General features: G+C 37.5%; 1 protein-coding gene across 2 annotated transcripts in view; it reads right to left on the reverse strand.

Annotated features, from left to right (window-relative positions):
* cntnap5a (contactin associated protein family member 5a) overlaps positions 1 to 18,522 on the reverse strand; it is a 115,280-nt gene that overhangs the window by 31,934 nt on the left and 64,824 nt on the right. For both annotated transcript variants that reach the window (XM_026936716.3, XM_026936707.3), the window contains exons 5-10: positions 15,127 to 15,330; positions 13,864 to 14,048; positions 12,127 to 12,270; positions 10,183 to 10,456; positions 8,316 to 8,459; positions 2,621 to 2,792 (exon numbers count right to left, since the gene is read on the reverse strand). In XM_026936716.3, coding sequence (XP_026792517.1) covers positions 2,621 to 2,792; positions 8,316 to 8,459; positions 10,183 to 10,456; positions 12,127 to 12,270; positions 13,864 to 14,048; positions 15,127 to 15,330 — 1,123 coding nt within the window. The remainder of the gene's footprint in view (positions 1 to 2,620; positions 2,793 to 8,315; positions 8,460 to 10,182; positions 10,457 to 12,126; positions 12,271 to 13,863; positions 14,049 to 15,126; positions 15,331 to 18,522) is intronic.

Genomic DNA, 18,522 nt, shown 5'->3' on the forward strand with positions numbered 1-18,522 from the left:
GAGCTGTGAGAGGACACACAGTCATCTGATAGAGAGAGTAAACCAGGGGGCTCAGGACACAGCCTTGTGGGGCTCGGGGTGCTCAGGGTGATGGTGTTGGAGGTAAACTGGCCCTCTCTCACTACCTGGGGTCTACCTGTAAGAAAGTCCAGGACCCAGTCACAGAAGGGGGTATTAAGTCCGAGGTCCCTGAGCATTGAGGCCAGCCAGTGTGGGAATATGGTATTGAACTATAGCCTCATGTAGTTCCCTTTGTTGCTGTCGGTGTGGGTGAGGGTGTAATAACAGGAATAACTACAGATTTTTTAAAGCAGGTGGGAATCACACACTTAGCTAGGGACTCATTGAAGATGGAAGTGAACAAACAGGCTAGACGATCAGCGCAGGATCTCAGTACACGGCCAGAAACGTCGTCACGGTCAGCCGCTTTCCTGATGTTCACACGCTTCAGAGCTCTCCGAACCTCAGCCTCTGTGAAGGTGATCGCTTGCTCATTGCTAACAGAGCTGCTTCCTTCTGTAGCACCAGCATGGTTAGCCTCGAAAAGCGCATAGAATGTATTCAGCTTTCGGCCAGAGAAGAGTCAGCTCTCACCGCAGCTGTGAATTTGCCTCCGAAGGTGCTGATAGTCCTCAGTCCTTGCCACATGCGTCAGGAGTCCTCGTGCTGGAAATGAGACTCCACCTGCACCTCCAACATCATTTTATAAATTAATTTTATAAAGTACTTTGTGTTGGGTTCATCACTTCAGAATGGATGACGGCATATTTTAAAATTTAGAGTCTAGGTTTTTTTTTTTTTTTTTAAGCATACCTCTGGGCTAACAACTTCTTCACGTTCTAATTGGAGCCAGGTGCTCTAATTAATATGATGAGATTGGTAGAGTTGCCTTACCATATAAAACTAACACACAGTCTGATTGCTGATACAATCTGCTCTTCTAAAGGAAGATATGTTAATGTGAACCATGATCGCCTGATCAAGACACATTTCAGAGGACCTACTGTTGCTTTTCTCCCTATAGAAGTGATTGCCTTGCAAAGATCACACCACGAGCACAGCGAGCAATGCCAAAAATGGTGAAAAACGAACTCAAGTAACAGCAGAGGTATGGTGTTCATGAAGACACACCATGAAGGAAACCACTGTTCTTTGGGAGAAAAAATAAAACAAAAAAAAAAAATTGCATCATATTTCAAGTCTGTAAAAGACTATCTGGATGTTCAACAACATTTCGAGGACTTCGAGGATTTTCTGTGGAAGAATGGAAGAAAAGATAAACTAGCTATGTGTGTAGAAAAAAAAAAACTGCAGCAACACCAAAACGTCCCAAATGTAAAGCATGGTGGAGGCAGCATCATGATCTGGGGCTACTTTGCTTGTGATTGTTGAGGAAACAATAATTTATCCAAAATTTTTTTATGGAGAATATCAAGGTAGTGTCTACTACCTGAAACAGACCACTTCAATTTTATCCACTAAGGCTGGTGTGGCTGCAGGCTTTCATTCCAACCAAATAGGAACAAAACCTAATAGTCAATTTAAGATCAAGATAGACTCATTACGCAGGTGGACTCAGGTGTGACTCTTGTTTGTCTGGAACGAAAACTTGCAGCCACATCGGCCCTTGCGGATAAGACTGAAGACCCCTAGCTTAACCCTACTGAGATGCTGGGTCATGACCTGAAGAGAGCTGTTCATGCAAGAAATCCCAGCTATATATACAGAGGAATGATCTACAATTCCTCCTCAGTGGTGCGCAAGTCTGATCAGCAGCTGTAGAAAACATTTGGTGGAGGTTATTGGTGATAAATTAGGTTCTAACAGTTCTATAAAGGTCTGCATTCTTTTTCTTCCCCAGCCTTTATAGCTGTTGTTTTTACCTTCACTTTTAAATGAGTAATTTATATAGAAACCTATATAAACTTTTAAACATATATCTAACTGTATATACGCTAGGAATAAAATCAATCTGAATGCATGATTCAGATTGAATAGATATACAGACATGAATAGGAGATGCACTACTCAGTTTTTTGTCACACTATTAGGAGGTTTTTCAGATATTATTTAGGAAATAGAACCAACTAAATTCATTAGAAAATGTCACAAATAAAAATACCTGTGCAAGCGGCATTAAAAAAGCAGTCTCACACACATCTCTCTTTAAAAAAATGACAAAAACAGGCCACGCCTACTTCAAGTTTAAATCCAAATACAGATATAAATATTTGGAGAACTAAACAAACACAGGTACAGTTAGTGTCACTGAGTTACACCCCTAATGTAAGCTGTCTGAGTAATGAAACTCCACATCACCAGTTTATGACTTGTTTTTATAGCTAAATAGTGATCAGGAAAATTGACATTTTTATGCAAAATTACTGTTTTTGAAGAAATTACATTTCGTTCCAGTGCGTACCAGCTATACAGAGGAATGACAGTAAAAACCCACTGTTTTAGGAAAGAATATTTTAAAGGTGTAACATTTAATACATGAAAAATATAAAAAAAACAACATTGTTTTGCTGTGCAGTTGACATGAGCCTTCACATTTTATATGATTTTTTTCATGATTGGAAAAAAAGAGGGAAGGGGTGAAACCCTTGTAACTGTATACCTGTCCTGAATGCCACAGATGTCGAACTCTATTTGATTCCAGCTTCCCACAATCCCTTGCTGGATGTGCATGAAGTCCACAGGTTGGTTGTTGATGAGGATGAGGCGCATGCACCCCTGGAAGGCCATTACAGTGTTCATACAGCCAGAGCCATTTTGAGACACCGGACAACCTGAGAGAACGAAAACGGGAAATTCTGTCAAAAACCATGTGTGCATTACGGCAGTAATTACAGTAAAGCATTTGGGGGTGGAGTAAAAAGAGCGGTTGGATGGTTTTCTGTTTCTGCTTCATGATTGTGGGTCTCTTAGCTTCAGGCAATTAGGTGGTTTTTCACTCGTTCACATCTTCACTTCCAAAAATATTCAACTGGCGTAATTTGCATCTGGTTTGTTTTGGTTTGTTGCTGGTTTGAGAAACATCCCGCTCAATGCAGTTGTGTGGCCTCCCAGATAAGGCTAGTGCCAAAACAGTAACAAAGTCCAGGAGGAATACCAGGCTGATGGGCAGAAGGAAGAAATGGAGCAGACGTGACAAGATCATTATGACCTATTTGGCTGGAGTATCCTAGAAACATAGGAGGATTTTTAACAACCATTGATTTTTTTTGGTACATTTCAACCTCAGCAACACACTAAGGCCCTGTCCATATGTATACAGATATTTTTGAAAACATACCTTTTTCCTGTTTCTTTTGGACCTCCGTCTACGCCCTCCAAGATGGAGAAAACTCTGTTTTCACCATTTTGTATGGATGGGAAAAATATAGATTTGTGAAAATGCTGACAGTGCAGTGCCAATCATTGTCTGCAAAAGGTTTTTCGTTTCAGGCAGACCTCAAAGACCCGAGTATGAAGCTGGCAGGCAGGTTGCCAGGTCTCAGCCAAATTCCCACCCCAATGACATCTACGCAAAAAAAGGCTTGACATATTTCTGATTTTCCTGCATCTACCCTACATGGACATTGCAATGTATCTTAAAGCAGAAATTGGTTTGTACATCGTAAATACATGGTCTGTACTTACACTTCCCCTGTGTTTGCTATAGCCTATGCTTATGGAAACTGGGCTTGCTTTTTCCACCAGCAAATTTGTTTCCCAATGGCATGACCCTGGCAATCCTGCTTGTAGGACAAAGACCAAGTTCATTAACATTCTGTGAATAGGAGGCGCACTATTTGCCTTGCTGAGCTCCAAAATAAAATCCTATTTCTACCGTATTTCTGTACAAAGAAGCAAACAAAAAAAATTATATTGCCACCACAGTGCACAGGGCAGCATATCTTTACTGCAGTCTCCAAGAAATAATCATTTAATTCATTTTAAATATATTAACTTGTACGTTCCTTGCATGTCCTTCTCATTCTCTACAGTTATTAAAAAATGAAAATCTTCCCAGAAAAGCAGCAGCACTGCATCCCAGCTTTACAGTAGATTCCACTTCTGGTATAGACCACACCCACTTCTGAGTTAAATCCGAATATGAATACAGATATGAATATTTGGAGCACCAAACAGATACAGATAGTGTTATTGCATTACACCCTTAGTGTGAACTGTATTGTCATGTTTTTTGTTCAAGACGGATAAAAATGTTATATTTTCATAAATCTGTATTCACATTGACGAAAACCTTGCACTATGCACTAACAGACCATACCCTAAAACATAAGCAGAGAAACCTAATATATTCACCAAGAACACTGCATACTTGAGACAAAACATTTGTTCTATAAGCACATGACCCCACAAAGTACAGTTATTTCCTCAAGTCAAAACTACCTACATCTAAGGGATGTCAAAGGACACACTTTCAAGGACAACACGTCCACATTTTTAACAACGAAGACAGATCGTTTGAAAGAGGCCTAAAGTAGGTCATCTGTGTCAAGCTGAAACAACTCACCATCTCAACACATATCCCACGGCAGTTTCACACCAATTCGCACGTCCAGATTAGACTGTCGTGACGTCACAGGTGTGAATCACACATAGAGATATAAATGACAAGAAATTTTCCCACCATCAGTAGGACTGACAAAAATCATAAAACAAATCCAATCGCTTTGACGTCTTACTGCTTTTTATTTTAATTACACGGTTAGCCGAATAACTTTATAGCCTTCATATGCAGTCAGTTTTACATAAAGCAATATCAACACATCAGCACATCAATCAATTCATCGACTGTCAATGCCAGATATCTTTCTCAGTATCAGATGCCTTGAAAAGCACAAGTTTCTTGTGCTTTCTTTTCGCTCATGTTGCGTATCTGTCAGCAGAAAGTCCTGCATCAACATTTACGAGTGACCTGATAATTCATTCCTGAAATAATCCCCTGTAGAAAGCAGCGATGGCTCTCTATCTAAGCGTGTTAAAGTCATAGATAAGCAAAGACAGCTATCTCAGAACATTTTTTAATAAAACTGAAGGCTAGAGGATGGATTTCTGTCTTTTCCAAAGCATGTTTGATTCACTTGATCAACTCAGTAAAACAGCCAATGCCTTTGTTTAACCTAAAAGACATGCTTTACATGATTACCAGTGGATTATGGAGGGTTATAGTAAATGTTTGCTCTATCAGACATGGCCTATACTGTGGTTTTGTAATGTAGTAGTTACACCCCTCAGGTAGTTACACCCCTCAGAATGGCTGGATCACTGGGACGTCAAGGCTAAACACTGAATGATATATACAGTAGCACATCCGTCATTCACTCTAGGGGTCCAAGCAGCCCCAGCTGGTATAACTGGACAAGCAGGGCTAAGCCCTCCCTCTATTTCAAGGAAAAAATACATCAAAGTAAGGCTCAAAGACTTCCTCATCATCTCATTTGCTGTTCACAAATGTCATAAAGTGGATTATCATAAGTAAAACTACATTACTGTATAATATAGAGGCTGAGACTGTTTTCTTTCTAGCCCATACTGTAGATTGCTTCAATGACACATCCATAACCTGACATGAGAAATGACCGAGAATGTGCACATGAGACACAATAGCAGGTGTAATAAACACGATGAGTTCCTCAGTTTTTAAGAATGCCTTCTGACTGACTTGTTCTTCAGTTTTTTTCTCGTGATTTTGCCCATTAAGAATTTAGATGCGTTTCCACATTTCAATATTCGACATCAGTTCCTTGGCAATGAGTTACTTTTATTAATGTCTTATTAAATAAACACTAATAACATTTATTTTACAGTACAGTAATACGATATAATGCAATAACAACGGCTTTTTTTAAAGAGCACCATCACTAATTCATGCTCTAGGCCTGTAGGTAATTACGCCTCAAAACCATGAGCTTAGAATAACTGCTTGGATAAATGGTGTTATATTGTGTCAGCTTTTTAACATCTGACATTTCCATAGACTTAAGTGATCAGCCTTCAGGGGTCCCACTTAATACTCGGGGCCCCAGAGAATTGTCTGCTTAACTTGTGCTTATGCCTCTGTAGCTGTGTGTGATATTACACCGCAGTTGGCAGAGCTGTGCTTTTTAAACGCCATCAGGTAAGTAGCAGTTGTAAATCAGGGTTGAGATAAAAATCTGGGAGTGACGGGCTTGACGTGCATCCGAGTTAAAATGAGAAATAAACAGAAGGTTTTAGAATTCTGAAATATTTAAAACAAAGAAAGCAAAGGTTCAATAGCTTGAATACGTAATATTCAAGATTCTGCATTATTTCTAGGTCCCTATTTAAATGAAAGCAAATGTCTGATATTGACCTGATATGTTAACTGTGTTGTACAAAAGGTCCGATTTTCCTCATGTCTAATCTCTTCTACTGAAGCATGTGATCAGACAACATGCTGATGGATTTGATCTAAAATGGATCATAAGGTTTTGCAAAAACTTTTGGAGTTCATGCCAGCTCGAGCGCACACTGTTATTAAAAGCAAAAAGGGGACGAACCAAATACTAAGAAACTCTAAAATTCATGTAAATATTTCAAAGATTCTACTTTTCACCCAAGTTGTTGTCAGTAATAAAATTTGTAATGAAAATTGTTGTATTAAATTATAAACGAATGCAAAATACAAGCATTTTCACTAGATTTTTTCACTAGAAGCATTGATACAAGATTCATTTGATACAACATTCATTTGATATTCAACTTAATACAATATTCATTAATCATAATTCATTGATCATTAACCTACAATCACCAAACTACACACTACTTGTTCATAAACAGTTTATATATAAACTGGAAATGAATCAGGACAACACCCTGGATGGGACTGAAACTATAGTAATATCCAAAATTCCTATTATTTCTTATCATTTCCTTCCAGAAATGATACGATGAAATGATCAGTGTTTTATCATCAAAAATAGACATTTAGATGCGTTTTGGTTTCTTACCAGCTGTCATTTAAACTCTTATATTCTCATAACCACTGTCTCAGAGTATGATCTTTACTTTCCAGAATGTGCCTTTCAAAATCTAAACCCCAGAGTAAAGCATCACTCAATGCAAGGCATTTTAGACAACATTTGATATTTGATAAGAACGATGTTTCATGGGACAGTGTCTGGGAAAAAAAAAAAAAAATACAGCATTACAAACTTATCTGATTTACACCTAAAAATATTCCCTACCACTTGAAAAGGGTTACAGATGATGATGTCTTGTGGCGCTTACTATCAAATGCTTTATGGCTCCGGTGACCTTTCTCTCTATTTTTCCCTAGATTTCTGTAGTTTTTCAGAGAACATTGCAGCTGTGATATTTAATGCCCTCGCTGTATTGCTTTAGCGCTGTATCTCCGCTGCAGGTTTAGTGTCACACACTGCAGAATTGTGGTTGTTCCGTATCCCTGAATCTCTTAACTGCCAACTCAGTCATATAATAATGGTAATAGTGAAGTATCCACATCTTGTTGACTCACTCTGTTAATTTCTATCATGATGAAGTATTAATAAAGATCATTTACACGGTAAAGATTATAGGACATTGCTAACAAAAGTAGTTTTGAATTTTTAGTCCATACCACAGGTGAGATTTAATAATATATTTATACAATATATCCTGTGTTAGGGTTTAGGATCTGAAAAAAAAGGATCTGAATTTACACTGTAACCTATAATTTGGGTTACACATCATTCAGGATGTAAATAATCTTTATTAATACTGTAAAAGTCATGATTTTAATTAATATAATGAGTTGTTAAAACTTGAATACTACTTTACTATTACTTAACTATTATTTCCTGATGTGCATGTATTAAAATATTATGAAAGCTTCAATTATATATTAAATCTTTGCTTAATTGTGGACCTTATAGTAAAGTGATCCCTCATTTGGTTTGTGCTCTGTCACATTTTTTCTTCAATTATAAAGCAACGAATAAAAAAAGTGAATATAATCGTGCATTGAGAAAACAATAACGCACCAAATAGCCTAAGCAAAGAGCCCACAATCAAAATCATTCATCAAAACCGAATGCATTTTACTCATTTCTTACATATTGATTGAAAATATTTTATTTAGAGCTGAGAATTCTTTCTGTGACGTGTTGTATAGACCTTAAAGGAGCATTTAAAATGTGGAAAGCTATGAATAAATGAAAGCTAGTCAGGGCTACATACTGCAGAGTCCATTACCAAGATCGTTTTTATTTCATCTGTTATATAAACCCAATCCAAAAGAAGAACCTTTTTTTTTTTAGTCAGGAGTTTTCTCTTACCCCCAAAGTAGTAACTGTCTCTTGGTTCCAGGTAGTCCTCTAGCTGAATGGTGGAAGCTGGCTCGTTATCCAGCGTCATGATGATCTGCAGACCTCTGGTGCTGAGGCTCACCGAGTGCCAGAGACCATCATTCACCCTTTGCCCTGCAGAGAGGATATACTTGTTACGTGCCTTACTGATTCATCATTTGTCCAAATATGCACTGTCAGCTAAATTGAGTAAGTTGGTGATTTTTCTTCATTAGATGTCTAAAGTGTATCAGATCAGACTAATACAATAAAAACACAAATCATCCAGTGGTTTTAAAGCAGAGCTAACTGCCAGCCAACAACACACCCCAACCCCGCCTCCCAACCTTAAAAAAAAACTGTGCACAATTTGATTTAATTAAGTCCAGCCATTACACATGAAGGGAGCACAAGCTGTGTGCGGCCGCTGTGTGTCGGTGGTCCCCTCTGTGCCAGCCATCTGCTTAGCGCTCGAATCTGATCACTCGCTTGGGCCTTTACCTAGATCATGCTCACCATCCCGCCATTTCCTGTTGACCATAATTACAGAGCTCTGCATTTTGGTCAAAATTCCCATGACGCCGCAAAAAACAAACAAACAAAAAAAAAACCTGTAACTGGAAAATCTGATGAGCCCCGGAAAAGGCAACAGATGGAGAGTTTTATTTATTTATTTATTTTTTTATGAAAGCTCTGTGCTTCACCGCTGGGTTGAAATATGCAGCTGTCTGTCTGTCTGTATGAGTGCGTGCGACAGGCTAATCCTGTTTGGCTAGGCTGCCATGACCATATATTTCGCACATTCATCTTAGGAAGAGGCAGACAAAAAAAAAAAAAAAAAAAGCGGGATGCTGCCTAGCTTTGTGAACTGACTGATAAGCCACAAGGCACGTGATTTGCTCTTTTTGCATGGCAATAAAGTACAGCCATGATGGCACTTGCAGAGATTTAGGTAGTGTTTGAGAAGGAGTTCTGAAATTAAAAAAGGGTATTTATACTTCTGATCCTTGTGCAAGTATGATTGGCAAGGCCGAGAGGTTTTTTCAATTAGGCTGCCTCAGAGCTAGGGCATGTGAGGTTAAGAGGAGCACCGGCGCTGTTTAATCTCAGTGACGGTTTCGATGTCAGTTCGTAGATTGTTTAATATTAAAATCCCCCCACGTTTGAACGTGTTCAGCCTCCACAAAGCCAATGTCAACCAAAGTGACGGGCAATTTGCATTATTCTAATAAGCAAACCAGCAAGTGCTAAATTTGATCTTGTTTCGTGTAATTTGAGGCTCTTTATTCTGCCTTAAAGGGAAAAAAAAAGTCTTTTGTGAAACGAGAAGGCATTTTCTAACTGTTCTATTCTGTTTACTGCTTAGCAATGAATACGATTCCACAGTAATACAAATTATAAGCCGTTCATAAAATACCCGTTATATCCGCATCAGTCAATTATTCACAATATAATTAATGTTTATGGAAACAGACACTAAAGGTCTTTTTCCAGTGTTGTTTGGGAACGCTGCTTGGGCAAGATGTGTGCGCAAACAGGAGAGTGTAAATAAGAGACTTTCAGTAAAATAGCTATTTTTTTTTTATAATTTTTAACACCTTTATTTAACATTGTTACTTTCAGAGCAAACTGGATATTTATATTCTCTGAAATATAAATTAGATTTTCACAAGTGCATGTTTAATGGTTGCTAGAGGAACTGAGCTAAGTGTATACAGTTTCTTGATCAGACGAAAAAAATCCACTCATTTTGATTTTCCCAACAGAAAACAACTCTATAAAGGCCAGATGATATGAAAATAAAATGATGTAACAGACTGATTAAATCGTTGTGACGGTAATGAATTTATTCGCTTACCAATGGACACTTCCAGGGTTTTAAGGTCGGAGGTGTGGTGCGTGAGGCGGAGACGACCGCTGCTGATGTGCAGTAAGAGGTAATGCTGTTCCGGGTCCGACGCCAGCCGACTGGACAGCAGCAGGCCATCGGGATTCCAGGTTCGGAACTGCAGGCGGACCGAGAGCCCGTCTGGAGAGAGCGCAGGAGCTGGAAAGGACAGGAAGCTGCTGCTCGAGCTCAGGAAGGTAACGGCCACCAGCTGCGGCTCTGAGCATGAAAAGGTCACATTTCCCTGAAGCAGAAAGAGCCAAGTCGTATGTCTGATTAGACGCCAGTGGGGAATGGCAAAAGGACACCAGGGCCGAAAGTCAGCCATATACTTTCCATAAATTATTTCAGTGATGTTTTCGTGAAACCTGCTTTCAGGTATCTTTAGAGTTTTGCTCATAAGAAAAGCTTAAGACCTAAAATAATAATTAGAACTAGAAATTAGAATTAGTTGGTTTCGGTCATGAAAATGAGCAAATATATATATAATCAACTACACATAAAATTAATGATATTTTGAGGCAAAACAGATGGGCACAATAAACAGTATTCCATTTATTATTGTATTTATTGAGTCTTGTTTAAGCATCTGTCTATGGCCAAGTCTTTTCAAGTAATTTTCCAGTGTTACAGATGTTTTTTTTTTTTCATTATGGATCTTATAAAAAGTCATAAATTAAATCAGTTAATTACAAATTTGTATTTCTAACTGGGCAGTCATATAACTATTTTGTGTTTTCAGCTCTTCAATCATGGTTATGGATGACAAAATGATGTGAGCAACGACACAGTTTATGTCAATTTATGCCTATTTCAAAAAATATTTCTTAGGGATGTCAACAATATTATGTTTTTGACTATAAATACTATTGTTTAAAAAAGCGGCTTTTTTGTTAAAGGAAGTATAAAGTGGTTTTCAGAACAATTTTGATAATGTGTGTAAATTTATGTATGATTCTCATAGTTTTCTTCTTGCTAACTGTTTATATTACGCACATACAGTATTATCCTTGTGGAAAATTATTTCACGATTAAAGATTTTGCCAAAAATGTACTAGTTAAATTATCTAAACCATTTGCCAGAGTGAAACTACAATGAAGCCACGGTGGTCCAAGAGTCCTAGATAGAAGCCAGGTGAGATGATCATAAGAGTTGGAGAAAAGACGGTAAAAAGGGAATGAGTGAAAGAACGAGGGAAGGGTTGAGTCAGAAGGATGGAACCACAGAGGAGAGCAGGTGGTCTGGATAAATGTCAGCAGCACTGCTCTGCTGAGAGCACATCCGCAGGACACAAGCTCACGTAAGCGTGAAAAGGTTACCGGTACCTCATTGATCCCAGATCAGTGAACTACAACCTCGAAGGACCTGCTTGCTTACAAGATCCGCCAACTTGATCACCTTTTTTACTCTTTCTCTCTCTCGCTTGCTCTCTCTCTCTCACTCTTTGTGTTTGAAAATGACTTAACTAGCTTGTTATTTTAATCGGAAAGCCAGAGGGACAGTTTAGATGTTCTCGTGATTGACAATAGAGGTAATTACTGTATGAATATGACTGTCTGGTGAACAAGATCGTTAAAGTCAGTGTTAAATTTACACCAAAGGAAGTAAATGGGATGGAGAGATATAAAACCAGCCGTTGCAGACATTTCAGAAATTGCTCAAAAATGCGAACAATTTACTTTTACAATTTACAAAATTCTTCTCTTTGTACCCATACCAAGTCTAGAATAATTGTTAGTTGCTATGGTGAAAATGACATTTGATGATGAAAATTATACTGGTGTTCTTACTTTTCTACCTTCAGCTAAAAGAATTATTCACATCAGATTCATATATTCAAATCCCCCCCATCCTTTAACACCACTCTTTGCTTTCAAAGTCAGAACATCCTGCATTATGACAAGCAGCCTTACCACAGTGTATATCTGAGGCTTGCGTCGCTTGGCGAGATCGATGACGTTCACCCCGTTGTAGTAGAGATTCTCCACACAGCCGTGAAAGTTCCGTCTGAGGAACGTTCCAGGCTTTCCCGGGAGTGGGATCCCACCGAAGCTGAGCTTTGAGGACAGTTCGAAATAATCTAAAGTCAGCCCAATTTTATTGTAAGTTCACATTGTGCAGTATATTCTGTGTATAACTGTGTTTTATTTATTATGCAAATAAACACACTAACAACTGAGGGCAAAATTTTGCATCCTCCATTTTTAAAAATTAGAATTACAAATTTTGTTACTATTGATATATTTCACATATTTCCCCTCGGCATTGTGGTTCCCATGGCAACAAGAGTCATATGCTTTTGTTTTGATTTCTGTTTTGGCTCTGTCTCCACCCTTTTGTTGTCCTACTGTGTTCATCTGTTTTGTGTTACTCCTTAATTACATACCGTGCTATTTCTATTTTTTTTTCGTCGTCTAATAATGGATACGTGTATTTAAGGGAAACACAGAACCAAAACGTGAAAGAAAAAACTTTCAGAGAAGTTTTGCTTTGACTCTCTCAATCTCCAGATGTAATTTGAAGAAAGCCATGTTTGACATCTGACAGAGTTTACAAAAGATATTCAAGAAGAATAGACTACAAATTGCCAAGCAACCTGGCAGAGCTAAAATAGATCCATTAACACATCTGTGTGTTTGCTACAGAAGTCTGAATATTACAACTAAAACAACAGAAGGCAAAAGTACATTATGATAAAATATTTATTTCACATATTCCACCTTCGCATTGTGGTTCCCATGGCAACAACAGTCATGTGCTTTTGTTTTGATTTCTGTTTTGGCGCTGTCTCCGCCCCTTTGTTGTCCTATTGTGTTCATCTGTTTTGTGTTACTCCTTAACTGCATACTATGCTATTTCCTTTTTTTTTCGTTGTCTAATTATGGATACGTTTATTTAAATCTCAGCCTTAGATTTCCATGTTTCCAGATTTTGTTTCTCACTGAATTCTGGGCAATAAAATGACACAGTGACAATATCACAACAAACTCTCATAGTAAACTCTGAGATATTGTGGATATTGTGATATCTTATTAATTTATTAATTTATTAATTAAGTAATTTATTTATTTTTACACATTTGTATTTCAAACTGGAAGCAGCTGATTTGCTATTAAAATTTTGTATTTAATCCTTAAAATTCTTCAAATCTTTTTCTTTTTTTTCATTGTTAATGTTTTTAAATGCTTTTTAATAGTTCTTAAATATAAAAAAAGATTTTTTTGCAGACATTCCAGCATCACTGAACGGATTCTAATGCAACACTACTATACTGCTGTACGTATCATGATACAACTCATATATTGAGAATTGTCTAATTACAATCACCTCTAATTACAATTTATAGCATGTTTACAAAGTCAACTATTATAACTAATTTTTTGAGTTTTTTTCCACAATTAATATCTCTACATGCACTGTTTGATAGTTTTTGTTACTAGTGATAATGCAGAAACATCTCTGAAACCTATCCAGTTGGTAGAAATGGCTTTTTTTTCAAGGATAGCCATACTTCTGCACTTCACTATAGTTATTCAGCTCTTCTGTAGATAGTGTTCTGACAACAACAAAAGAACCATTTGCTCTTTTTTTGGCATCAACAGTGGCTTCACTTCTGCAGTGAAAAGAAGGAAAAGGTCACAGGAAGCTACCTCATAGTCAACCTCCAGAGAGTCTCCGTCCCCTTTGGTCCTGAAGTGCTGTGTGTGTCGGTCCAAGGTGAAGTTGACCTGCTTGTTAAAGCGCTCGATGAGCACCGAGTGCCAGTGCTGGTCATCGAGCAGACTGCCCAGTGTGACCACCATACGGCCGCTGCTTGACCTGACCCGGGTATCATCTGGCACGGTGAGATGGCGGGAGAAACAGGGCACCACGGGGTCAGAATTTTCCCCAAACAGGGTTAATATGTGGACGGTTCAGCGAGAGGATAAATGTCAACAAGCTCGAGTTAGTATCAGGTCAAATTTAGACACAGAGGACATGAAGAGTAGTACTAACATAAACAAAGCAAACAAATCACTGAATAAATCATTATCATTTCTACGACATTCATTAGATATCAAAAGGATTTTTTTTTATTTTTCAGGAATGAATAATTCCAAAAAGACAAATTTATATGTGACTTCGAATGCTGCTCTATAGAGGAAAGTCTCAGATTTCTGTTTATACCAATATTATACTTGTTCCCCAAATATTACACAAGATGCTCCGTGATCTTCATCAAACCTTGTTTTGGAGAAAAAAAAGGCTAAAGGTTGCAACACATTTTTAGACGATATTTAAATAAATGAGAATATTTAATAAGACATAAGGCAACATTCACACTTTTTTTCCCAGCCAAGAGGAATGAGAGACACACATCTCCCTCGATCCACAGCTAATTGCAGCTTTTCCTCAAAAACAGCAGATGCATTATCTCGTTTGAGAGCTGCAAATCTATATTTGCTGTCTAAATTTCACAACAATATTGACACAATGTGAAAGCTGAGACTTTATTTAATTGAGAAAAACCATGAAAACACCAAAACAGCCTAGAATCGACTTTTTGATCTAAAATATGGTTTTTATACAATTAGGCTACTTCAGACAATCCCCATATGAAATCTGAAATCTATATGAATGTCCTGCTTGTACATGATTTGCTTCATGGGTTGCCAGATTTGGATCAACTGGTACAGTCACAGGCACCTACAGTCCTAAAACAGTGTTAAAACTTCATCTCTTAATGATTACCATCTGAAAAAAAAAAAAAAAAAGATGAATCATGATTTGGGAAACTTGCTTTGCATAACTAATGAAATAAAAGCAAGTTCTTAACACAGAACAGACTTCGGCGCCCTACTGTAGGATGATGTGCGGTGTGTGATGTTAACTTTTCTCTGGTTTTCAGTAGTTGTTGATGAGTTGCTCCTTACCAAGGTTGAGGTGTAAAGCTAGTCTCCCTCGGTGTAGCTCCAGTGTGATATAATCTCCTCTCTGGCCCTCCCCGTGCAGCAGAACGCCCTCCGTTTGTCGGCTCTTAAAGCGCAGCGAGATCACATCCTTCACCGTGCTCATGGACTTCTGGTTAAACCGGTACAGCAGAGAGCTTCTGCCATCAAAATCCGCCACATATGATTCTTAGCAGAGAGGAAAACAAAGGGAAAGGAACGGTTTGTAATCGAAGGTGACGTGTATTTAGACATTGTATAAATGTAAATCTTTCTTTCATAGACTACGTAAACTTGTTTTTTGATCCAGAAGCTCCAAAGCCTCTGAGGTCTATTCCATTTTTTGATGCCTAAGGTTAACAGTGTTTTTTTTTTCCCAGTACACACACACTGATGATGCACACAAAGTTGCCAGAATTGCCAGGATTTTTGATTTGTGTAGTGTCCGAGTAACAAAACGTAAAAAGGTCAAAAGGTCTTGTTTGTAAGTCTGCTGGTTATAGTTCTTCTGATCCACTTCTGCCTCTAATCAAACAGCAAATACATAAATATACAACATCTTGGCAGATTAATGGTTTATAATCCAAACAAATCCATTCATACTCTATATTTCCTACTGCTAAACTGTGAATCTTGAAGTCTCCACTTTAAATTATTAAGCAGTATGTAAGACAATCTTTCATCACAGACTTAAGCTTTAATCTAAGACTGGATTCAACCAATATCTTTTCGTTTTATTAAATAGGGTTCATTAAGGTTTCTATAGTTTAAGTTTAACTAATTGCTCTAAGTGTCCATGACTGGCTCTACGTTCATGACACTAACTTCTACGCATCTGGGTCAATGCAAAAATCTTATTTTATTTATTATTAATTTAGGAAGATACTAATCTTACTAATAATACTAATATCCTTCTTTTGCCATCGGCATTGTGTGAACCGTAAACCGCTCTTACAGGCATAGTGTACATTATGTAGCTGAGTTTTACTATTTTATGCGGATGAGAATGCTGTCAGAATAAATAATGCAAACTCTACCATGTACCTGCCTTCATCCTGAAGGACACCCAAAACAAAGAAAGAGACTTTGAAAAGAAGTGTAAGTGTTAACTTTGAACTTCTCTTTGAACATGTTGGAGTTCAAACGCAGCTTAAGTCGTGGCCTAACAAAGACCTGGAAGAGGACTTTCAGCGCACTGCTTCGGCAAGGAGAAAGGTGAAAGGAGGAAAATGGGTAATCATTTGTATGCGTGCATGTTTATTCTTCATTCTGTAGTGCATTTTTTGTAAGCAGCCCCCAATAAAAGGACACAAAGAGAGAAGACTGTGGGGGAAAAAAAAAGGTACACATGCTCGGCATGAGTTAGATATCTATTTTTACTAACAAGTTACAGTCCCGATGAAGTTAAATAAGGAAGTTGCTGTCTAAAGCAGGAAGTGGATGAGGCATTTTAGCCCACTGGTACAGGAAGTGACATTCTTCTAGTGCTTGGGAGCAACTCAAGGTGACACCTGTCACACTGATTTCGGGCTGTTTTTGGCCATGCGAGATGTCTGGATTACGGAAATCGCAGCATTCAGCCACTATTTTCAGTGCTCTCTGAATACAAACTTAAACACATTCAAAAAAATCATACCTAGTCAAATTTACACACATATGTAGGTCAAGGCTGTGGCTAAGGTTAATATAAACATTGTTAATATGCCATCTAAGGCTATGGAACAATGCTGCTTTAATGGTGCACCATAAGTTCAAGTTAATATCACTGTTGTTATAATGTTAATATTCCTAGTTCCTAGATAATATGTTCACTTTCATGCCACACTTTGCTGTTAATGCTCTTTAGTGCCGAACTCCACAGCATCAGTCCTCGCAGTACACATTTATCCAAGTTTATTATGGAAAAGCCCACCAAGAGATCATCATAAACCTCAGCTACAGCATTTTTATTTACAAACTGATCCATGTAAAGCCTTTTGGCTGTGCGTTCAATCACACCATCACTTTCCACCTTCCACCAAACATCACTTTATTGTTATGATAAAAAATAAAATACTGGTAGAACTGTGTCTTACATTCTTTTCAGAATTCTATTTTAGATTATTAAGACTTTTCCCTCATTGTTCATATCAATTAACTTTTTAATGAATAACTAACAATAGGTTCAATGTGTTTAGTGACTCTCCAAGCGCGAGGGAGGTAAAGCAAGTTTAAAACGAATGGGACTAACATTCTGAGTTTTATCTATAGGATTTCTAGCAACTAAACATGGCTAAATCAATCCAAAAACTATTTCTAGCTTTCAAATGAGGAATGTGGTACAAAAATTGAGACACTAAGTACATATCCATTAGTCTTAAAGTCAGTCATGTGCTAGTCTTGCTATAGACCACACCTACGTCTGCCATCTTTGGCTTTATTGTGCTGTAATTCTCATTTTAAAGTGGATTTCTGCACTTCTTACATCATCGTAATGTCCTTCAGGATGTCCTACACACTCTATGTCCAGAGTTAAGAGTAACTAACCCAGGAAATAAAATGATCTGTATTCTGCTGATAGGAAAGAAATTCAATGCTGGTTTAAAGCATTGGCATCTAGAGTCATTTAAGTGAATCACTATCTAAAAAAAAAAGAAAAGAAAAAAAAAAAGGAAGATGCTTTGCCCTGCTGCCAGATTCAACGCTGTTCTGCCAGTTTTATACAAAAATCAATTGTTATCCATCATCCATCATCTTCATTGGTGACATATAGAGTGAATATTTCGACACAGTTTGAAATCTTTAAAAAAAATAGATTTGAATTTTACTAAACAGGTGCAAAAGGCTTTTTTTCATGAGATCAATAAATACACATATATATAATGTTCAAAAATAGAATTTTCAAACAAGCATTAATTCATATTCAATGGTTAATGAAACAATTCTGCTAACACATCTTATATATATATATATATATATATATATATATATTTTTTTTTTTTTTTTAAAGAAATAAACCACATTATGATTTCACAGATATTTTTCAGCATTCGAGAGTTTCCAAATGTATGGTGCTGTAGATGCAGCTCGTATCCACTTAAACAGAAAGCACACAATTTCTTCAAATTTTTAAGCTGAACACAATTAAAATCCATAACAGAAGCTGTGACAAAACACCCAAGAGTCTCATTTTCAGTGACAGGAAGACACTCACAGGTTTATACTGTGCTGGCCATATGTTCATTAGGCAAGTGTGTTTGTTTGGATGCACATCCGTAGAAGATCACTTGCTAAACTGGTCACAATTACCAGCACAAATGGTCAATAAAACAACAGTAATGAGAGTTTCTTTTTTTTTTAAAATATGACCCATTATATCATACTACAGCTGCTGACAAAAAC

This window comes from Pangasianodon hypophthalmus, chromosome 5 (assembly GCF_027358585.1).
Source record: "Pangasianodon hypophthalmus isolate fPanHyp1 chromosome 5, fPanHyp1.pri, whole genome shotgun sequence".
Taxonomy (NCBI): Eukaryota; Metazoa; Chordata; class Actinopteri; order Siluriformes; family Pangasiidae; genus Pangasianodon; species Pangasianodon hypophthalmus.